The following is a 23,532-nucleotide window of genomic DNA, read 5'->3' as shown; positions in this document are numbered from 1 at the left end:
ATCACAAGCTGTCACTGGCTGATAAGTGCTGAGAAGGTCCCAGGATGGAGCTGCACTCTAAACTTATTTCACCAAGAAACCTCCCTCTTTGCCACATTGTTAATATTTCTCAGAAGGTGGCTCTCTAGAACTATGCTTAGGAAACACTCCACAAGGGGAAAGAGTGAAGGAGAAAACCCGCAAGGTAACAGGTGGCAGCAAACAGCACAGCCCTACACCTGGCTGCCAGCCCTGCACCCAGCTACAAGCCTCTCGGAAGGACATACAAAGGTCACTCCCAGCACTGTCCACCTAGGGCCAGCGGGTTGGCTCACATATAAGGCCTTGTGACTTGAGTTGGTCTGGGAGAGGTAGAAACAAAGGAGACTGACCTGGGACTCAACTTGCAGGTGTCATTTAAGAGGAGAATGGCATGATCTGCATTTTACAGTTGGGGAAACTAAGGCCTTGGAACTCCCTATTCCTGAGTGAGGCAAGGGACTCAGCCAGCTCAGAGAGTCTGCCTGTCCTGTCCGGTGTCCGTGGCCAGCCACTGGCCGCCTGGCTTGCTTTTCACGTGCAGCCTAGGGCTTTGTTTGCTCCTCACACATCCGGAAACATCCTGGAGCCCAGCTGATCTCCACGGGAAAAGAGTAATTTAAAGCAGAACCGAGGCTTGTAAACAGCTGTGGGGTTTCATGGAAGGCAGAAGGCGCTGAAAACCTCTGGTGGATTCCACAGCTTTGATCAGGCAGGGGAGGGAACTGGAGGGGATCAGGCGTCTCCAGGAATGGTGCTATGGCATCTGTGGAGCTAGGGCTCAGAGCGAGGATATGAACCCAGGCCTGGCAAGGCCCCAAGCCTGCCTCTGGGAGCTGTTGGTGCACCTGCCCAAGCCATCTTCCTTCCTGTTCCTCCTGCGGGAGATGCAGCGAGAGCAGTAAGGGGCAGCTGAGAGCATCATTGTCTGGGGCAGGCCAGGGCTGCCTTGAGAGGACAGACCTCACCACCAGCACTGCTATGGACATGCCTCCGTGGGGTTCTGCCCTTCCAGACCGTCCCCCTGCTCAGAACAACTTGTCACTGGCTTAGACACTCAGCCTGACCACATTCTCCTGCCCCATATTTTTGGCTCCCTTCAGACCAGCCCCTGGCCCTTCCTTGAAGTGTTTGTCCTCCTCTGAAGTGGACCCAGAGCCAGCCTCAGCCTGTGGAAGCACTTGATTTGTAGGTGGTCCTCATACCTCACACCTCTGTTGCTTTGCTAAGACTCAGCCAGGTCCTGAGGCCATTAAGGGGTGTTGGGGGTGCCCACGGAGGCTGGAAGCACTGTTCTCTTAGAGGCTCACAAAGCAGAATAATGGTACAGAAAAAGCTTTCAGGATAAAAGCCTGTTTCACAGGGTATAACTCTGTGTTTGCGAACTTACTTGGCTACAGAACCCCTTTCTTCAGGCAAGCCTGTTGACACCGCGCTGGACGGTGTGCTGTGAGGCTCCCATTTGAGAAAGGCAGTACGTAGGTAACAAGGGACAGGGTCCATCCTCTGGAGGCTCATAGCCTAGTTCCCCCAGCCCAGAGGGCAGGCCAGCCTCCCCTGGGACAGGAGCAAAGGTTAGAATCATGCCCCATGGCCAGATAAAGTGGCTTAACCCAGTAATCCTAGAATTCTGGGAGGCTAAGGCAGATGGATGGCTTGAGCTCATGAGTTCAAGACCAGCCTGAGCAAGAGCAAGACCTCATCTCCACTAAAAAATAGAAAAACTAGCCATCAGTCATAGCAAGAGCCTGTAGTCACAGCTACTCGGGAGGCTGAGGCAAGAAGATCACTTAAGCCCGAGAGTTTGAAGTTGCTGTGAGATATGACGCCATGGCACTCTACCCAGGGCAGAGAGTGAAACTCTGTCTCTCAAAAAAAAGCATCATGCCCCCAAGCCAGGCAGTTCCATCTGACTCCAGAGCCAGGCTGTCCCTTCTTCTGCCACCTATAGGCCCCTCTTCAATGGTTCCCAATGACCTCTCCCTACCCAGCAGCCTCCCGAGTGTCAGCCGCTTACCCAGACAGAGAACTCAGGGGTCTGGGAACCACTTTCTTGCCCAACTGTCATCATGACTGTGGGTCAGGTCCATCCCCAGGTCAGACCTCACACTGTCTGCTCTGTCAATATTCACGCACAGTTTCATCTGCTCACCATCAGCTCTGGGCCCTGGTTCCCAGGGAATTGACTTTCCTTTAGCCCCATGTGGGTGTTTCCAGAAGCACCAGGCATGCTGCACCCTCTGCCTTTACTTGGAAGCTATAAAGTTTATTTACTTTCTTAAAACTCTGAGCCCTGAAAGTCAAGAACTCTGTGATCCCAGATATAAGCAGAGCCCTTGGTGGGAAAATTGGTTTTCTGTCACTTACCAGGTTTCTCACATATCAGAAAGAGGCCTTGGGGACCAAGGCTGTACCATCCATGACCCACCAGGGACACTCAGAGTTGGCAGAGGGCAGCATCCAGCCTGAAAAGGCAGGAGGCATGCAGTCACTGTGAGGAGGGGGTGACCAGGGGTCTGCCATCGGGACACTTTGCAGAGATAGCCGCAGCACAGAGACCCTTCCACTGGGGAACATCCTGAGCCCCTGCATACATCCCTGGGACCGGGCCTGAGGCCCAACGATGGACCAGCGTAGTCCCCGAAGGGGAAGGGCTGAACCAGGACATCTGCCCCGGGGAGATGCATGCCCACGCCTGGGGCAAGGGCTGTGGGCCTCATCCTTTGGGAGTAAGGCTCCACAGAGGGCCTTAAGTAGGAGAGTAGTGCACATTTGCATTCTAGAAAGTTCCTCAGAGCAGTGTGTGGGAGGGACTGCGCTGTCAGTCCAGGGTAGGGCATGGGGATGATGCCGGGTGGCTTAGCTGCAGGCTCACTTGATCTACCTGTCTCCTCCTGCCAGCCCCTGGCTGTCCTGACCCCATAGTCCATATCCCCAAGGCCTTCTGCCCTCGGCAGTCTGCTAACTTCCTTCCTGCTTGTCAAGAAAGATGACCTTTATTTCGTTCTAAGCTGTACCTTTCTGTACCTTAATCTCTTTTTGACTTTGGTTTGCATTATGTTTTTTTTTTTAATCCATGCAGATGTATAGGGTGGGGTTTGCCCTGTGTTTAGGCTCAGCTCAGTAGGACCCCAGAGTGCACCAGGGCCTGGGTGCGGGGTCTGTGGGTACTGCCATGCTGGAAGAGGCACCCAGACGCTGTGGGCAGTGGAGACAGAGGGGCTTCGGCAAAGACATTCAAGGATAGTCTTGAGCAGGAAGGAATGGCCTGGAAGTCAGGTAAGTCCTCTACAGGGAGCCGGAGGGCAGAGAGGATAGAGACCTGCAGCCTCAGGCTTGGGCTTCAGCCCTGCCCGTTAGCAGCATGACTCTGAGCAAGGTCTCCCCCTCACTCAGCCTCAGTTTCCTCCTCTATAAGACAAGGACACTACTCCCTACCTTACAGGGTTGTCCTGTGATTAAGACTGAGTGTGTGGCTGAGCACAGTGGCTCATGCCTGTAATCCTTAGCACTCTGGGAGACCAAACTGGGTAGATCTCCTGAGCTCAGGAGTTGGAGACCACTCTGAGCAAGAGTGAGACCCCTGTCTCTACTAAAAGTAGAAAAATTAGCCGGGCATGCTGGCGTACCCCTGTAGTCCTAGCTACTTGGGAGGCTGAAACAAGAGGATCGTTTGAGCCCAGGAATTTGAGGTCACTATGAGCTATGACACCACAGTGCCCTAGCCTGGAGCAACAGTGAGACTCTGTCTCAAAAAATAATAATAATAATAAAATCATTTAAAAATTAAAAAATATAGCCAGGCATTGTGGTGGGTGCCTGTAGTCCCAGCTACTCGGGAGGCTGAGGCAAGAGAATCGCCTACGCCAAGGAGCTGGAGGTTGCTGTGAGCTGTGATGCCACGGCACTCTACCGAGGGTGACAAAGTGAGACTATGACTCTAAAAAAAATAAAATAAGACTGAGCACAGGGGCCACAAAGAGCGCCCAGAAGAGACCCAGAATGGAGCTGGCCCTGGGGTTGGGTATAGGGTGGAGACACCCAGCAGGATATGGCCCTGAAGAGGTCATAAGAGCCTATGGGTGGCGGGTGGGCTGCCAAGGGCAGATGGTCTTGTGCATGAAGATCCAGGGAGCAGGACAGCCAGGAGCCGGCAGGAGACGGGGAGTTTGGGCAGCTCCTGGGGAGGCAAGGACAGGAAATCTTTACCAGGATTCTTTGGGGCCTGAACCCCCAAGACTTTGGAATGATCCCACTTCCCCTCTCTTGGGGCCCTAGCTTCCTGTTACTCAAACCTTCAGGGCAGTGTGTGGGAGAGACTGCCCTGGTTTCCTGCCACCAGCGAGGCCCTGGCCATGAGCCCTCCGCAGAGTGGCTGCTCTCACGTCATCTGGGGAATTGGCAGATTGGCTGTCTCCACTCGGGGCAGGCTGGAGGCTGAGCCAGGGAAACCAGCAGTTTATCTCCTGACCCTGCAGGCAGGTCGCCAACTCCCAGCTACATCCAGAGCTAGGGAAGGAGAGACCAGTTCTGCTGGAAACCAGGAAAGTCTTCCCAGAATAGGAGATTGTCCCTGAGGAAGAGTCAGCTCTCACTAGGCAGAGATGGCAAGGAAGAGCATTCCAAGCAGAGAGAACAGCCCAGGCCAAGGCATGAAGATGGGAAAGAGCTCAGGGGGTGGCAGGGATGCAGAGTGACCAAATGGCAGGAGCTGTGCCTAGCCACAAAGTACCTATGGTGGGCCAGGAAGTCTGTCCCCAGCTAGTGAAAGCCCAGACAGGCAGGGACAAACCTGAACAAAGGCTGTGGGAGTGTTCAAGTTGGGGAATGCAAGACGCTGAAGTCTGAGCTGCCCTTCCTCCTCAACCCCCTGCAGGGTCCCTCCTCCCTCAGGCTTGTTAAAGCCAAACCCCTAAATGTTTCTGTCTCTCAGTAGTTCTCTAGTATTCCAGCCCTCAGAATGCTCTCTATGGCTCCGAACGGGCAGAACTCTATCCGTCCCGCCTTCCCCCTTTCCATGTGGAATTATATGTATTTGCACACACATTATCTTTCTTGCTGGATTTCCCTGGTGTGACCTAGCATGCATTTTCTGGGCACGTGTTCCGTTCTAGGCCTCATCCAAGCACAGAGGATCAGACTCTTCCCTGACTCTATCAAGGAAGGCTTGTGTAGACCACACGTTAACAATACCTCGATGTAATGTGCAACAGTTAGAATACATGTTGAGGGAACAGGGAAAGATGGCCTGGTGCTGCGAAGTAGAGAAGCCTGGGGGGCTTCATGGAAGAGGAGGTAACTGAGCTGAAGATGTACAAAGGAGGTGAGGGTGTGTAGTGGTTGGCAAGTGTGTGCAAAGGCTGGAGGTGTGGAGCTTGGTGGAGCATTGCTGGACTCAAGGGTTAAGTGTATATGGAAATGAGGGGAGAATTGTGGGAGGTGGGTAGGGGTGGCAGAGAGCAGGTCAGATTCCTCTCAACCCCCACATGGCAGTGCAGTGGTCACTGGCCCTCTGCAGACTCCATGGAGGCCCTGAAGGTCCCTGAGATGCTCTGGCTCTCAGAGCCTGCCCTGGTGTGATTTGGCTTCTCTCAGCCTTTACTTTTTTCCGAAAAGCCCACAGCAATGCAGAAAGCTCGAAGAGCCTTCGAGACTCATCCAGCTCCAAGTGACAGAAACTCAATTCAGGCTCCCTTAAGGGAAGTCCAGAAGTGTTAGCCTGTGCATTGAAGCATGAAGGGGTAGCTGTGGCTTCCAGCCCTCAGCCCTGTCTTTCTCTCTGTCTCTCAGCTCCACCTTCTTCTCTGTTGGCTTTTTCTCAAGCCACACAGTGGCTGTGGAAGTTGCAGGCTGAGCCCCATCAGGAGAAGGAGTCCTCTCTCCCCTAAAGCACCACTATCTGAAGTCCCAAACAAGGCACTTACAGCTCAGCTTGCGTCCCAGGTTCCTCCCAGCTGCCGGCACCCTGGCAGAGGGAAAGCAGTCACATGCCCACCCCAGCAGTCACCAAACTTCATGGGTTGAGACGAGGTTGTCTTTAGAGAAGAGCTGGACTCTGTTGTCAGGGGAGGGGATTCTGGGCGGCAGATGCCTCCCCCCATCCTGGCCCCAGTCCACATGGAATGTACCCAGACCCCTGGGCTCAGGACAGGCTTTGCATTCTCGTTGCTGACCTGGGTCGTAAGACAAAGAGGAAATGCCATGCCCATGTATAACCTTTTCTCTCTCTCTCTTTCTTTCCAGGGACCCCTGGGTCTGGATGGCAAGCCTGTAAGTGATAACAGGGAGAATGTAGGTGGTCCTGGGTTGGGGCTACCTCTGTGGGGCTGGGAATGACCACAGGGCACCAGAGGGAACCTGGTTCATCACAGGGAGAAGCCATTTGGGTGCTAGATTTGAGTTCAAATCCAGTTCTCCACCTGCTGACACCCATGCAGAGCCCTCTCCACCTTCCACACCTGAGGCTTCTCATCTGTGAAATGGTGTATTAATCCCTCCCTCACAAAGATGTTGTGGCATTCAGGGGAACTGTGAGCAGCACATTCCCTGGTGTCTAGTCAGCCCTCAAAGCCTGCATGCCCCTCCCAGCAGGCTCCAGGCAGAGAGTGGCTCTGGATATATTCTCAAGACTTCCATTGGCAGGCATAGGGCTGAGTTCTCAACACCTGGGCCAGGAGCCTGTAGTCCACAGGCAACCTCAGGAAATCAATGAGATGCATGGGGAGACGTGAGCACAATTAAGTGAATCATTGGATGTGGATAGATGGATGGATGGCTGGGTGGGTGGGTGGGTAGGTAGATGAGTAGATGGATGGAGGATGAGTAGATGAATGGATGGATTGATCGATAAGTGGAAGGATGGGTGAGGCGATGAGTGGATGGGTGAACAAATTAACAGATGGACAGAGAGATGGGTGGATGATGGGTGGGGGGTGGTGGATGGGTGGATGACTCTGATGGATGGGGCTCAGACTCTGAAAGGAAAGGGCATTTCTGCCCTTCATGACTGCCTTGCAGATTCTAGACAGATGGCCTAGGGCAGTGGTCTCTTCACTAGCAGCAGGCACAGGCAGGTGCTGGGCAGAGAGGGACTATGCTCTCTGGGAGGACTGACAAACACATGTGCCCCTTCCCTGCTAAGAAAATGCCAGCAGGCCCTTGCTGATGACCCCAAATCCCCCACCTCACACATACTGAGGACTGAGCTGTGGCACTTCCTTGGGCTAGCAAGGGCAGCTCTCCACTGACAGCTTTTTCCACTGAGTGTGCAATTTTCCACTCAGCTCCCCACAGCTCTGCTCAGCATCACAGGCCCTCCTGCCCTCAGAGCCGAAAGGAGTCGGGGGGAGGGGGGCCAACCTAGGCCTCCTCACTCAGGCCTGTTCTTTCCCTACTCTCCTTCTCCAGGGACTCCCAGGCCCTAAAGGGGAAAAGGTAAGTGATGCTGGAAGCTGTCCAGGTGTGGTGGGCTGATGAAGGATGCCGAAACCTGCCTCCAAAACTCAGTTCCAGAGTGTGACCTTCGGCGCCTCATAGCCCCTCCTAGAGTCTCAGTTTCCCCATCTACAAAGCAGGGCTAGCAGTGCCTGTCTCTTTTTTTTTTTTTTTGGCCAGGGCTGGGTTTGAACCCACCACCTCTGGTATATGGGGCCGGCATCCTACTCCTTGAGCCACAGCTGCTGCCCAACAGTGCCTGTCTCTTAAAACAGTTACCAGACTTACATTACATAATTTAACCTGCTGAGGATGGAGTCTGAGTTCTCCTGGCACTGGGGCATAAGGTACAAAACTCAAAGGCACAGTCCATCCAAAATGTTGAGTTTCCAAAGTAATTAATCATGAAGAGGGGGTACCAGGAGGGCTTGGGGAATCAAACAATGATGGTTAGTGGTATTGTCTCTGAGGAGGACACCCATCAGATGGCAAAGGGTTATCTTTGCAGCCCCTGTGAGAAAGGCCTGGCATTTGGTACTAAAAATCATACACTGCCCCCCTGGAGGGTGGGGATCTCCAAGAGCCTTGGAAGGGAACAGGAGACCTATGTGTCCCACCATGGGATCAGGAGAATGGGTGGCCAGAACACACTGATGTGTACTTCCAGGGAAGGACTGGGCCACATCCACCCCCAACCCAGAATTTGGCAATGGGGAAGTGGGAACTGCAGAGGACCTACCGTGAAGTGGCAGCCCAGGTCCAGAGCAGGGCGAGGATCCAGCCCACCATCAGTAATGCAGTGGAAAGCCACGGGATTTGGTGTTCAGGGCCTCAGCTTTGCCTTCTGACAGCATCACCAATTGTGTAGCCTTGGACAAGTTGTTTGGCTCTGTAGGCCTCAGTTTCCCCAGCTGTAAATTAAAACCAACTTCACAGAGCCATGGGGGATGTTGCATGAGGTCATGGTCCGAATGTTCATCAATAATAAGAGACTAGCACATTGGTAGGTGTTGTGATTACCCTCTGGTGACTTCCCACTGGATCTGACTGATGCCACTGGGGCACAGACGTGATTCAGTAGGGGCTTTGTAGCCAGAGAGGAACCAGTGTCTTGAAATCTATTGCTGCAATATGAACTGCCCGGATACAATTCGTCATTGTCATCCCTCTGAGAGAACAGGTGGGGGCTGCTGTCTGTGCCCCCAGGTGCCTGAGGGCTGGCCACAGAGGAAGAAACACCTGGTTTCAAGCCCTGGGTCTGCTAGCCGCTAGGGGTGGATTACATGGCCTCTCCATGTCTCAGCTTCCTCGTTGGAACTGGAGATGAAAATAGAGTTGCATGTTATTTTTGTTAGAATTAAGTCAGACCACATCTGTGGAGCACTGATCACAGAGTAACCACTCCGTGGGAAATGTGAAGAAATAATGAAAGCAGCAGTACCCTGAACCCCATAAATGCATCAGTGTACAAAGTTATGATTTAATAAAAAATAATTTGAAAAAAAGTAAAAGAAAGCAGCAGTGATATATCTCCCTGTTTTTTGTCCGTAGGGTGTACCAGGAGACTTTGGCCCCCGGGTAAGGACTAAGCACAACCTCCCTCACCTGCCCACACCACGTGGCTTTCTGTAATACTAAGGTGCACCCAACGCTTCCCTGGGTCCTCACTCTTTAGCTCATCACAGAAAGAGGTGTGTGAGGCGGCCCCTCCCCCACCCATGGCCATCCCCTGCACAGATGGAGAATGTCCGGCAGATGTCCGGGTCCCGGGCTTATCACTGTGGATAAGCTGTGGACAGTGGGGCTGGCACTGTCCCAGATCCAAAACTGACCATACTGAGGGCAGGTGGCACCCCAGAAAGAGGGAAGGCCATGGGCCAACAGACCTGAGCCCAAAGCTCAGCTCTGCCACTTACCAGCCAAGTAGCCTTGAATGAGCCACTTTCACTTCTGAGACTGCTTATACCACCCGGCATGGGGTGACAGCCCCGACCCCAGCAGTTGTTTTGAAGATTCATTGCATCACACAACCCAGTGCCCTTCAGTGGATCAGTCTCCTCCCAGCCAACCCTGCCCCTCTATGTCCCCTGAGCCCAGGGACACAGACATGCTTCACCCTGAACCCAGGGTCTCCTAAACAGAAGCTGAAGCACAGTGGAGCCTCCTGAGGTGGGCCCCACAAAGCAGACACTTGAATGGCTGGCCCTAAACAGGTGCCCTTGCCGTTTCGGGCACAGAGCAGGCGGGAAGCAACAGGAGTACTGACCACGGAACGTTGAGAGGTGGGCGTCAGCCGCCCAGAGGAGAGCCGGAGAGTTGTAACACCCGGGCGTTTTTAAGCAGACTGTGGGATGGAAACTAAAGCTGGTGGACTAGTCACCCAGGACGAGCAGCTGCAAAGCCTGGAGGTGGAAGTGGATGGAGGGTGAGAGAGCTACTGGTCCCAGAGGAAGGCAGATGGGAGATGAGAAGGTGGCGGATGCAGAGAGCTGGAGCTTTGTGGTCAGGCTGGGCTGGGTCCCTGCCCACAATGTGATGGTGGCCCTGAGCCATGAGCTGGAGTAGGGCAGGCGCTAGGCAGACTGAGGCCCAGGGTCACCTCTAAAGGGTGCTCGTGCTTAGCGTTGATTGCTAAGAAAAATCCTTCTGCTTGCTGCCCGGTGGATGTATGGAAGCTGATCTTCCAAAGCGGGGATGTCCACACTCCAGCGGACTAGACTCCCCAGGCCCATGGCTACGGAAGAGCAGATTTCCATAAGGCCCTCACCTCTGCCCTGTGGTCTGTTTCAATCATCTGACAGACAAACCCCTCCCCCGCTGGGAAAAAAAAAGAAAAGTTTAATAGTGGCTTAAAACCACAATGTGTCATTTTCTCTGGTGGTCCCTGGGCTGGACCGGGAGCCCAAGGTGATGGCGCCCTCATGTGACCATGGGCAATGCAGCAGCTGCGGCCCCTCCTGGGGGCGCCCACACGTGGCTCTCCCTGTGGCTCTGGCTCCTCCTCACGGACTCCAGGAAGCTGGAGCTGCCAGAGTCATGTTAAGAGCTATATTCAGAATGGAACTGTGTTCCACTGGTTCGAGGGGCCATCCAGAATCAAGGAAGTGGAGAAATAGGCAAGAGCAGCAAGGTTGCAGAGCAGGAAAGCCTGCAGGACAGGAGCAGGTGCAGGGACCCTCTTTAGAGAAGGCATCTGTGCACCCAGTGACCACGCTGCCTTCCTCTGGGCTGAGTTTAGTGGCTTTGCCCCCAGATGTGGAAAGCCCTGTGGTGTTTGAAATCACCCTCCTGCCTTTCTGACCACACAACCTGTTTGCTGACTAGATGGTTTTCCCACGGCTCAATCCAGGCTTTATAAATAGAGACTGCCATGCATACAACCTCCACGTCTTCAAGGTAGACTGACCGAGGGGAGGTCTGGGCCCACTGCTTTGCTATGCTTCTCTTGACTCACCCCACATTTCCAGGGTTAGGCCTCAGCCATCCAATGTGAGGGAGGAGGGAGTGTCTGGGGAAGAGCCTAAGAACCTGCTAGGTTCCCCTAGAACCTGCTGGAGTGCCTAAATGTTTTACAACCTTTTTTATCTCACACTTGAACCTATAGTTAAACCTAAACTTTTGCAGCACACTTAGATTATGTTGATCAAAAAAAAGAGTAAAGGCTTGGCACCTGTGGCTTAAGCAGCTAAGGTGCCAGCCACGTACACCTGAACTGGCGGGTTCAAATCCAGCCCGGGCCGCTAAACAATGATGGCTGCAATCAAGAAAAAAAATAGCCGGGCGCTGTGGTGGGCGCCTGTAGTCCCAGCTACTTGGGAGGCAGAGGCAGGAGAATCGTTTGAGCCCAGGAGTTGAGGTTGCTGTGAGCTGTGACGCCACGGCACTCTACCCAGGGTGACAGCTTGAGGCTCTGTCTCAAAAAAAAAAAGTAAAAAAAGGAATATACTGGGCAGTGCCTGTGGCTCAAGGAGTAGGGCGCTGGTCCCATATGCTGGAGGTGGCGGGTTCAAACCTAGCCCCGGCCAAAAACCAAAAAAAAAAAAAAGAAAAAAAGGAATATACTTACTATGCTTTGAATTTCTTTTAATAATAATTTAATTAATTTTGGGGGGAGCAACAGAATCTCTCCTTGTCGCCCTTGGTAGAGTACTGTGGAGTCACAGCTCATAGCAACCTCAAACTCTTGGGCTCAAGAGATTCTCTTGCCTCAGTCTCCCAAGTAGATGGGACTATAGGCGCCGGCCACAACGCCTGTTTTTTTGTTGCAGTTGTCATTGTTGTTTTAGCTGGCGTGGTCTGAGTTCCAACCCTCCAGCCTCAGTGTATGTGGCCAGCGCCCTACCCACTAAGCTACGGGCACCACCCTTTTTTTTTCTTTGAGACAGAGTTTCAGTTTGTTGCCTTTGGTAGAGTGCCATCACATTTAAGATCTTCTTGCGGCACATCATTTGAAAATCACTGGCTTATGGGCGGCGCCTGTGGCTCAGTGAGTAGGGCACCGGCCCCATATACCAAGGGTGGCGGGTTCAAACCCGGCCCCGGCCAAACTGCAACAAAAAAATAGCCGGGCGTTGTGGCGGGCACCTGTAGTCCCAGCTACTTGGGAGGCTGAGCAGGAGAATCGCCTAAGCCCAGGAGTTGGAGGTTGCTGTGAGCTGTGTGAGGCCACGGCACTCTACCGAGGGCGATAAAGTGAGACTCTGTCTCTACAAAAAAAGAAAAAGAAAATCACTGGCCTAAATACATTTTCCACCTTAATTAGTAGAGGCCAGGCAGTGGTTCCCAGCCTGAGACCCTTGACTGTGAAAGGCCCAGTGGAAAGGTGAGAGGAATGTCTCCACATGCTTCCTGGTACAGCACAAAATGAAACAGGAATTACCGGCCACTATCACCACCCACAGCTGGGTGATCTGACCAAAGTCAGGTTTTATTCCTTTTTATAACCTTTTGGCTGCACCAGACAAATCAGAAGTTCTGTGTGGTAGACAGTGAGCTTCCATTTATTTATTTTTTTTTTTGTGGAGGGGGGCAACATTTATCTGCTCAAAAATTCATCTCACATAAGCAGTGAAGATTCAGGCATCACCCCAAATTGTTATTTTCCTTAGTCATAAGTTTATGTTACCCTCGGTAGAGGGCTGTGATGTCACAGCTCACAGCAACCTCAAACTCTTGGGCTCAAGCCATTCTCTTGCCTCAGCCTCCCAAGTAGCTGGGACTACAGGCGCCCGCCACAACACCCAGCTACTTTTTTGTTGTTGTTGTAATTGTCATTTTGTTTAGCAGTCCCGGGCTGGGTTTGAACCTGCCAGTCCCAGTGTATGTGGCCAGCAGCCTAACAATGCTGAGCTAAGGGCGCCGAGCCCATAGATTTTTTTTTTTAATTGGGAAAACAAACTAATTATATGTTAAATGCAGTTTGCTACAGAGGTGAGCTCTTTCAGATCATGGAATCCATGCATGAAAAAAAGTGTCTAGAAAGGGATCACGTGCCTTAATGGTCAGAGCAGGAGCCTCAGCCTTTCCTGGCTCTGTCACATTAGGTAAATGCTTCCCCTGTCTGGCCCCCCAGCCAGACAATAACAGTGCCCTGGCCAGTTCATGGAATAGATACAGGAAGAATCGTAGAGTAAGATAATCTTTAGCACGTCTTCCCTTGCTCTGTGCTGGGTCCACAAAGGCTTCTTTCTTTCTTGGTTACAAGAAGTTTGGGAGGTACTGGCACCATGACTTTGGCTTGCCTGATTCTTTTGCCCTGTGCCAGGACTGGGCAGCCCCTGATAGGGCAGCAGAAAGGTGCCAGTCACGCTGTGGACTTCCTTTCTCGAAAGTTGGGCTAGAAGGTGAGGGCTCTGGATGCCTGAGGTCTGATCTAGTACTAAATTAAGTCCAAAAGTTGGGGATTTAGTGTAGCATGAGACTGTGTGTCCCTTCCTTGCCTTTTTTTTTTTTTTTAACTTTTGAGATAATTGTAGATTCACACACACTGGTGCTATGTAATACCCCATATACCCTTCATCCAGCTTCCCCCGATAATGGCATCTTGTATCATATAGCTCAATCTCACCACCGGGAAGACATTGACATTTGACATTGATAAAATCCACCAACCTTATTAAGATTCCCAGTTTTACATACACTATTTGTGTATGTGTTTAGTTTTGTGCAATTTTGTCATACTTGTAGATTCGTGTAACCACCACATAAAGATCTAAAATCGTCTCCCTCATTCCAAACTCCTGGCAACTATTAATTTGTTCTTCATCTCTATAATTTTGCCATTTCAAGACTGTTATTGGATGCAGTCGTACAGCACTAATCTTTTGAGATGGGCTTTTTTCGCTCAGCATGATTCCCCTGAGATGCATCCGAGTTGGCACCTATGTCAGTGGCTTGTTCCTTTTCCATTTATTGCTGAATAATGTTCTATAATCTGGATGTGCCACAGATGATTAACCATTTACCTAATGAAGGATGGTTTCCAGTGCAGAGTTGTTACTAATAAATTGCTATGAACATGCCAGGTTTTTGCATGAACCTAAGTTGTCATTACTCTGGGATAAATGCCCAAGAGTGCAGTTCCATCACTTTTACTGAAACTGGAGTTGACCAACCAAGAAAGTCTTTCAGGAGACACTCAGTCCCCTTTCTGGAAAGCAGGGGCTTGAATGGGGACACAAGTGTCCTCCCACACCCGGCATGTGTCAGCACTCACCTAAACACCAGATCTGGGCTTTAGGCTCTGGAGAGTTGGCACATTCCTTGGAATGTGAAAGATCTTGTTGGGCCTCTTACAAGGTACAGAGACCTGTCCCTTCATGCAGCCATCAAGAAGTGGCAAGAGGCCCAATAACAAAGCTCTTCCCTTAGAGCCGAGCCCTGAGCTGGGAAAGGGACAGTCACGGGGGCTGCCCAGCTGAGGGAGCCTCTCTGTAGGCTAGAACTCCTTCCCCACCTCAGAGTCATGCCAAGCTTCATTTTTTTTTTTAGGGAGACCAAGGGCAAGATGGAGCTGCTGGACCTCCAGGGCCCCCTGGACCTCCTGGAGCCCGGGGCCCTCCTGGAGACACTGGGAAGGATGGCCCCAGGGGAATACAAGGCCCAGCGGTAAGAACGGGTATAGAACTGGCCCACCCAGGACCTGTCCTATACAGACCAAAACCCCAAAGCCTGATCCTAGAGCCAAGCCCACTTGCAGCCCCATCCCTCTGCAGCCCCAACACAACCTTAACCCTAATCCAACACTGAACCTGGGCCCAACCTCAACTCCAACCCAGACCCAGACCCAGCCTCAACCCCAGTTCTGATCCTGTAGCTGACGTAGACTTAAACCTATCCCTAGCGCCAGCCCAGACTCCTGCCCCAATCAGGCCTCAAATCTAACACTAACACAGTCCCTAATCCTAACCAACATCTTGACCCCAAACTCATTCTCAAATCGTGACCCATACCCCCAATTCAGATAATTAACTAAACCCTAACCCTTACCCCTCCAGCCTATGACCAATTCTAACCCCCAATAGACCAGAGACCTAACCTTGACCTTGGTTGCCACCTCAGTCCCCATCCCACACTCCGTCACCCCTCCCCTATACCAGGAGTGCCCCCACCAAACAGTTGGTGCATCTTTGTCCCACCTGCAAGTGGTAACGTCAGCCTGGCTTTCTCATCTGTGAGTGGGGACGGTGGCACCTGCTGCTTAGGGTTTGATGAGGATGAGATGAGATAATGTACTCAGAGCCTCAGCCGGGGTCTGGCATGTAGTTTTGGTTCAGTCAAATGTGACTTTCTGCACCCCTCATTGCTGTCCTCTCAGGGCCCCAAAGGAGAGCCTGGACAAGACGGCGAGATGGTCAGTATCCAGGGCATTTCAGAGGACTGGACAGACAGGACCATGGTTCCCAGAAGCCCATTCCCACACTCACCAACAGCAGAATCGTGTGTGCATGTGCTTGCATGCATGTGACAGGCATGTGTGAGTGCAGGTGGCCATATACATGGGCACAGCTGTGCTCCTGCCTCTGGAGGGGCGAGGTTCCCAACCTGGGGAAGAGTCCCATTAGCCCCACATTCCTGTGTGGAACCTGCAGTCCACCTGTCACCACCTGATCCCTAGCGCAGAAGCTGTCCAAGCAAGCAGAGTCAGGCCTGGAGTGGGAGGCACAGTCCCGGTCCTAGTGGCAGCCCTGCCTTCTCGTCTCTGGGACTTGGTGTGCGGAAGACAGGAACAAGGGCAGCCTCCAGCATGATATCTAACACCGTCCCTTCTCCTGTTCCAGGGCCCCAAGGGACTACCAGGGACCAAGGTGAGTCGCTTCACTCCTGAGCCCCATCCTACGTGCCTCCTGCACCAACATCTCCTCCTCCTTGAAGCCAGAGCAGTAGAGCCAGGAGACCAAATCCTGCGACTGTGGGCAGGTTACTGTGTGTCTCTGGACCTCAGTTTACTCATCTATTACATGGGGACATGATAAACCTTTCCCGCCTTCTTCGCACTAAATTGTGAGGATTGAGTCATAAAAAACACATTAGCTTTTCGGTTTTTAGTAGACCTTATTTTTAGAACAGTTTTTTGTTTTTTTGGAGACAGGCTGGAGTGCAGTGGTGCATAGCTCACTGCAGCCTTGAACAACCTGGGCTCAAGTGATCCTCCTGCCTCAGCTCCTCATGTAGCTGGGACGAACAGTACATACCACCACACCCAGCTAATTTTTACATTTTTTGTGCAGACAGAGTCTCACTCTGTTTCCCAGGCTGGTCTTCAACTCCTGGCCTCAAGCATTCCTCCCACCTTGGCCTGTCAAAGTGCTGGGATTATAGGTGTGAGTCACCTCGCCTGGCCTAGAACAATTTTTGATTCACAACAAAATTGAATGGAAAGTACAGAGACTTCCCATATCACCCCAGTCCCCACACATCCACGGCCTCCCCCACTGTCTGTCCCCCACCCGAGTGGTGCATTTGTTACAGCTGATGAACTTGCACTGACACATCATCGTCACCCAAAGTCCACAGCTTACATTAGGAGTCACTGGTGCTGCCCATCCCAGGAGGCTGGACAAATGTATATGGACAAGTATCCGTCATTATAGTATCCTCACCGCCCAATAATTCTCTGTGCTCCACCTATTCTTCTCTCCCTTCCCCCAACCCTTGGCAACCACTGATCTTTTGCTGTCTATCATTGTGCCTTTTCCAGAATGTTGTACAGTTGGAATCTTACTGGACATAGCCTTTACAGACAGGTTTCTTCCACTTCACATTATACATTTACATTTCTCCACATCCTTTCATGGCTACATAGCTCATTTCTTTTTAGAGCTGAATAATGTTCCATTGTCCAGGTGGACCAGAGTGTGTTTACCCACTTACCCACTGATGTCATCCCGGTTGCTTCCAAGTTTGGGCAGTTATGGAAAAAGCTATCAACACCCCTGTGTATGTTTTTTGTGTGGACATACATTTTCCACCACATCAGCTCTCAACACCCTCTCCAGATGTCAGCCCTCTCTTTTCTCCCCACCTTGGGCAGTGCCTGGGTGGAAAGGAAGGCTGTGGTCCCCCTGCCCAGGGAGGAGAGGATGGAAAAGAACGCCCTTAGTGTGCACCTTCTGAGGCTGAGGACCCACCTCTCCACAGTCAAGAGCAATGACTTGCCCAGGATCATTCAGCTTGTAGGTGACCAGTTCAGGAGTGTCAATCTATTGCCCATGAGCACTTCTCTGAGGGATCCAGGGGTCTCTGGGCTGGCCCTAGGCATGGGCCATGGATGCCACTTCAACCAGAGGGACAAGAGGCCTGTGTCCAGGCCACAGTCCTATGACTCTGATCTCTCTCTTAAACCCCCAATTGCCTCCCACTCAGGGTGAGCCTGGTGTGCCTGGAAAGAAGGTGAGGGAGCCCAGAGGAGGAGGGGGCTGGGGAGAAGGGCAGAGGCTTGGACAGGGTGGGGATGGGAGCCCCCGTGTCCCCTAGCAGACCTGACCCCCCCAACCAGACCTGACCCCTCACAGTGAGTGGCTGCCCTGGCCTAGATTTCAATGGAGCCAGAATCTCACCCCCTCATTCTTTCCCTTCCTCAAACACATCAAATTCATGCCCACTTCAGGGTGGGACAGTAGTTCTCAACGTGTGGCCCTGGCATCAGCAGAATCAGCATCACCTGGGGGCTTATTGGGAATGCAAACTCTGGGGCCAAGCCAGACCCAGTGAATCAGAGACTCTGAGGATCTTTAACTAGCCCCCCAGGTGACACTGCTGTGAGCTCAAGCTTGAGAACCACTGAACAAGAGTGATCTTCCCCTGGAGTCCCTCTCTGTCGCACTGTCCTCTTTTAGTCTCTTCCCAACACTTTTCTACTCCTTGACGTGGTGCCTTTACTGGTTTGAGCATCTTTTCTCCCTCTGCCACCTCTGACTCTGCATGAGCAGGAATCTCGTCTGTCCGGCCTGCAGGGGATGCTTACTCAATATTTGTTGAATGAATGAATGAATTCACTCATTCCTGTGCCCTTCCATTCTTTCTGCAAATGTCTGCTGAGAGCTGGGCTGGTACTGGGCTGGTAGGCACAGAGGACAAAGATGGATCTGACCCCAACACTGCCTTTGACAGGCGGAGAACTGCCCTACCCAGTGCTGGGGCCAGGAGGGGGCTAGTGAGGAAGGGTGTGCCAGAGCATCTGGCCAGCATGCCTCAGCTCTTTTCTCCTCAGGGGGATGACGGGATGCCAAGCCAGCCAGGGCTCCCTGGACCCCCAGGGCCCAAGGTGGGTGTCTGCCCTCCCCAGAAGTCCCCTGCCTGCCACCTCCCACAGTTTGTATCTGCACAGTGTGTCTTGTCCTAGACCCTTCACACTCAGGGACCAGAAACAGGCAGCAGCAGGGCCTTGGACCCTTGTTGACAACAGACCTGGCATCTCATCTAGGCCATTTCCCTCCCTTCACTCCCTTCAAATCCTCTTGTTTCTCATGTCAGGGTACCCCACTCTGCCCCCTCTCCCCAAGCCAGGAACTGCAGGTCATCCTCAAGCCTCACTCCCCTAACCCTTCACAATAGCCATCAAATCCTGGCCAGCTGTCCTCTGAAATGTCTCTGCCCCAAGCTTGTGCCAAGATCCAAAACAGCAAGTGGTGACTATGGTCCCATGTCCCCTGAGCTGGGGAGAGGCCCTGGGCCCATGCCTGCCCCTGGGTGGACTCAGGCACATACACCAGGAGGCCCATTCACCAGGCCCCATGGCCCCCACAGCCCCCACAGCCCCCACTTGCCCCCATTCTGAGAGCAAATGTTCCTATTTCAGGGTGAGCCAGGGAGTGTGGGGCCCCGAGGAGAGGACGGCATGGACGGTGCCCCAGGACCAAAGGTAACTTTAGAGTGCACTGCCCCAGCACCGACAGACCCCATTGAGACTATCACATAATCAGTGATGAGGTTTCACCTCTAATTTGCCCTTTTAGTTGGGAATCCCTAGAACTCCTGGGGCCAGGAGCCACCTTGGACTTTCGGTCAGAAGCTGGCCTGGGGGTGGGTGGCAGTGCATGTGAGTGAGCTCCCAGGCCTCAATGTCCCCTTGTCTATACAATACAGGGTCAGGGAAGGGCCCTGGTCCTAAGTGCCACTGTCATACGTCAGGCTTGAGGCTCCAGCCTGGTGGGAAAGGGGACCCAGAGGCAGGTGGGGTGGGGGGGGATTCTTGGGCTTCACATCTGCACCACTGCTGCACCTGTGTGTCTCCCCAGGGAGAGGCTGGCCACCGAGGAATGGAGGGAGCAGTAGGGCCCCGGGTAAGCAGCTGCCTCTCAGCCATATCACACCGATGGACTCCAAGGGTCACAGTGGCTTCCAAAGCTCCTGCCTTCACAGAGACCCCAGAGAAGCAGCGGAGCTACAACAACTGAGAGTCTTTTTAAATTTCTTTTTAATTTATTACTAATTTTTTTTAAATTTCATAATACATACATTTGGTAAAATTTTCAAGTATGGATGCACAAAAATAAGAGTCCTTATTTAGTTCTGACTAAATAAGAAGTGAGTGCATGCCTTTCTGAACTCTTTTCATTACGCCTTCAAAGGGAGAGCCCTGGTTTGCCATATGGCATGACCCTGCCCACAGTGGACTGGTCCTGGCATTTCCTAGTCCAACATGGAAGTTCATCCCCTACCACCAGGAGCACAGCCACCCCAGCCAGCCCTGGATCCTCTATGACCAGACCCTATCATCACACTTTTATGTTGACATCCGGGATCTTATCCTCAGCTCTGTCACTAGGCTGGCTTCCTCCTCCAAAAAATGGATCTGGCTGTGTAGGTAGTCAGGAGACTGGATTGGGCAGTGAGCATGGGAGACTTCACATTGGACCAAATGGCAAATAAGCCCCACCCAGGGCTGGGTCTCTCCACCCTTTGCAAGAGGCTAGTTCCAGGCCTGAACCAAAGTGCTCACCACCCTGCACTGTTCTAGAATCGAACAGCCTGGGAGGAGAACTGAGATTCAGAAGGGAAGGATCAGGCCTGTGGCGGTAGATACGTGTGCGGGTGTGTGCACGTGTACATCTGACATGGGTGACCGCAGACGTGTGCTGGTAACTGGGAATGAATGGATATTAGTGCACGGTGTGTACATTCCCTACTGGAAGCCAGCCCCACACTTCACGTGTCTTCTATTGGCCTACACAGTGTTTTGGAGAGCCTGGGGGTTTTCTGTTTGTTTTTGTCGACATTTAAAAATCCTAAGACCTTCACATCAAAATTAGACTTTCCATTTTCCCTTGAAAACTCAGGGGTAGGCTGGAATGTTTGCAGGAAGGCAGATCAAAACCATCCTCAGACCAGGCAGGGACACGCTCCTCTGGCACACAGTGGGCATGGGTGTGGGCCTGGTGACAAGGCTCTAACATTTACCCTGGGTGTAACGCAGAGACAGCTACTGCTTTACCCACCCATAGGCCCTTTCCTGACATTCTCACACTTCTTCCTTAGGGTTCCCCAGGCCTCAAGGGCGAGCAAGGAGACACAGTGGTGATCGACTATGATGGCAGAATCTTGGATGCCCTCAAGGTAGTTTCCCAGGAAGCTCTCTAGATGTTTATTTTCTTAGAGAATAATTGCTCACTTTGTGTATTAATCCTGCACTTCTTTACACAAGGGACCAGAGGTAGCTTAGTAAAAGACCTCAAATTGGCCAGGCATGGTGGCTCAAGCCTAAATAGCACTTTGAAGGGCCAAGGCAGGAGGATTGCTTGAAGCCAGAAGTTCAAGACCATCTTGGACAACATAGTAAGACTCTGTCTCAAAAAAAAAAACTTCATTGAGTTCCTGATATGGAAATTAATACTGTGCTAAAACCCACATAATGCTGAGAAACCTGCTGTGAATGTGGCTATGTGGCCCTGAGCTCCCCAGAGGCAAAGGCAAAAAGGGAAACTCCTCCACTCAAGGACAAGAGGCAGAACATTTCCTGGTGTCTAGTCCCAGCAGTGTCCCCTAGGACCGTCCCAGGAAACACTGGCTGGATGGCTAGGTCTTCTAATGAGTGCTATGGGGGAGGATGAGAGTGGCAAGGCCTGGACCAGGAGCTTCAGGGATACGTTGCCTCTGAGCCCTTCCCAGTCACTGGCCAACTTGGGACCCACCTCCAATAGAGAGAAGTTACGTGCCAACTGCTCACAGTACCCCAGAAGGTTCTCATGAAGTAGGAGAGGGGTGGTCATCAGAGACCAAACTTGGCATTGGCACCTAACCCCACCAGAGCTTCAATTCCAGTTATTTCCACAGGCCTCAAGAAAAGTAATGGTAACTGTGGCCCACCCCAGGCCTGCTCGGTGTGTAGTGTGGTGTGATGGGGTCCCCAGGGCGTGCATGTGCATGTCCCAGCCAGCAGGCCATGTGGGAGTTGGGTGGTGGACTCTGGATATCAGACTGGGATGATGATTTTATGGGCAGTGGATAGCCATAGTCAGTTCTTAAGCAGGGGGATGATGCTAAAAAAATAAAAACGTATTGAGGGAAGCTGTCTGGGGAATGATGTAGAGGGGAGAGCTGGTAATCCTAGGCAGGGAGGCTCTGGGCCTGGGCCCAAAGGAAGGTGGGTAGGGTGGAGGGAGTGAGGGAAGACCAAGGACACCTCAATGCATATGCCAACAAGAAGGGGGCAGGAACAGAACTTGTCAGGAGGGGCCTGCAGGAAGGACAGGTCAGGACAGGAGCTTGGGAGTCAAGGCCGACTTAGAAAGGCTGAAGACCCCACGCCCTACTCTGAGGAAGGAAGGAAGTCCCCAGGACCAGCAGATAGTAGGAAACAGGGCCAGATGGTCCAAGAGGTCCCTGAACAGACAGAGAAGGCAGTGCCAGGCCACTCTGGGGGATGTAGTTTGGGCCTTGGCCTTGAACACCAGCAGAGGATTTAAGTTTGCTTCAAGAGGGAACTTGAAACAATAGGGAGCCATCGTGGGATCTTGAGCAGGGAGTGCTGAGAAGAAATCTATATTTGGGGCAGACTGGCTCTGAAGCCAGAGGGACTCGGCCCTCTGTAGTGATGGACATTTGGGTATCTTGTCCATTGCCAGGGTCTGCCTTCTGGCCTTCCCCAAGACTTAGGGACCAGATACAGCCATGTACAGTGTGGCCTGACCTAACTGGGGGAGAAGTGGGCTCCAATGTCCCTTAACCCCTGTAGCTCAGCTAGACAGGGACTTGGCCCATGGGGTGGAGGACAAGGCAATAGGGGAGGGACTTGGCCTATGGTGGGGGGCTGGGTAGGCAGTGGGGGAGGTTCTGCCTAACACTGACTGGCTCAACTTTCATACACAGGGTCCTCCAGGGCCACAGGGACCCCCAGGGCCGCCAGGGATCCCTGGAGCCAAGGTCAGTGCAGATGGAGCTACAGGGTCCCCAGGCCTTGTCTCCAGGGCCCCACTCCTCCTCCTCTCTACATGTGCCCTTCCACTGCCCTGTGGGATCCTGACTTCCAGGGGGGCTCAGAGGAAGGACCTCTTCACCTTCTGAAACAAGTTGCAATGCCTCGTCCTGGGCCCCACTTACTCTGGGAGGTTTCCCTGGGGACCTCATTCATGTGCTTAAACTGAAAAATCAGCCCCATAGCCAGTTCTGTGGCTATTATCCATTGTTTGCAGCCTGCCCATTTGTCCCGCTGGAAAGAGCCTAAGACTTTGAAGTCAGGCGGGTCTGACTTGCTCCTGGGCTCAGTGGCCTCGAGTAAGTCACTTAACCCTGCAAGCCTCAGCTTCCCGGTCTGTGCCACCAGCTTGCAGATCACAGCCACAGGCTGAAACTGCCCTTCAGGGGAAAGGGGTAGTAGGCACCTGGCCCAATGCTCAGCACCCATGGTCTCCTTCCTGGAGGTCCAACTACAGGGACCCCACCCAGGTGTGGTGCAGCTGAGGTGCCTGGCCCTGTCCTTATACCACCAACTCCTCTCTGGCTGAGGGAGACATAGCCCCTCTCACCATCTGTTCCTTTCTAGGGCGAGCTTGGACTGCCTGGTGCCCCAGGAATCGATGGAGAAAAGGTCTCTGGGCCCTTCGTTTTCTTGGTGATGGGCCATGGGTGTTTGCATGTGTGTGCATGCGCATCAGAGTGTGAGAGAGGCCACTGTGTGAGAGAGGCAACAGGATATAGTGGCATAAAGCATGGCATCTGGGGCCAGGGTGCAGGTGCTGGCTGCCCTCCAGCCTCAGGCAAATTGCTCACTCTTAGGCAAGTGCAAGGCCCCAGGGCTGTTACGAGGCTAAATGTGCATGTAAGACACTCAGGACAGTGCCTGGCCTGGGGCAGCAAAGAATTCACATATGTCAGGTGACGGAATCACTGCCACTGTTGTGTTATGGTAACTGTACGTGTGTGTGCATGGTATGTACTCCTATTCAGATATGAGAGTATGCAAGAGGTTGGTCATTTCCTATTGGAGGGCATGTGCTGCCCAGGCCCCCAGGATGTGGCACATCCTGAACACTAAGCGAGTGGTTGCATGGAAATGCAGTGGTTGGAAGGGTCTGTGGGGTCAGGAGTTCCCCCCACAGGCTCCTGAGTTATGAGCACAGAGTTGACCCCACAAGCACCCGC

General features: G+C 52.6%; 1 protein-coding gene across 1 annotated transcript in view; it reads left to right on the top strand.

The window, feature by feature from the left end:
• The window catches only part of COL23A1 (collagen type XXIII alpha 1 chain), a 349,419-nt gene that overhangs the window by 313,468 nt on the left and 12,419 nt on the right, over nt 1-23,532 (top strand). The window contains exons 6-18 of the mRNA XM_053566582.1: nt 6,262-6,288; nt 7,426-7,452; nt 9,004-9,030; nt 14,443-14,559; nt 15,269-15,304; nt 15,732-15,758; nt 17,317-17,343; nt 18,164-18,217; nt 18,752-18,814; nt 19,191-19,235; nt 20,431-20,508; nt 22,261-22,314; nt 22,934-22,978. Coding sequence (XP_053422557.1) covers nt 6,262-6,288; nt 7,426-7,452; nt 9,004-9,030; nt 14,443-14,559; nt 15,269-15,304; nt 15,732-15,758; nt 17,317-17,343; nt 18,164-18,217; nt 18,752-18,814; nt 19,191-19,235; nt 20,431-20,508; nt 22,261-22,314; nt 22,934-22,978 — 627 coding nt within the window. The remainder of the gene's footprint in view (nt 1-6,261; nt 6,289-7,425; nt 7,453-9,003; nt 9,031-14,442; nt 14,560-15,268; nt 15,305-15,731; nt 15,759-17,316; nt 17,344-18,163; nt 18,218-18,751; nt 18,815-19,190; nt 19,236-20,430; nt 20,509-22,260; nt 22,315-22,933; nt 22,979-23,532) is intronic.

Source organism: Nycticebus coucang, chromosome 17, assembly GCF_027406575.1.
Source record: "Nycticebus coucang isolate mNycCou1 chromosome 17, mNycCou1.pri, whole genome shotgun sequence".
Classification (NCBI taxonomy): Eukaryota; Metazoa; Chordata; class Mammalia; order Primates; family Lorisidae; genus Nycticebus; species Nycticebus coucang.
The sequence above is the reverse complement of the archived record's forward strand: the minus strand, read 5'-3'. Positions and strand labels throughout refer to the sequence as shown.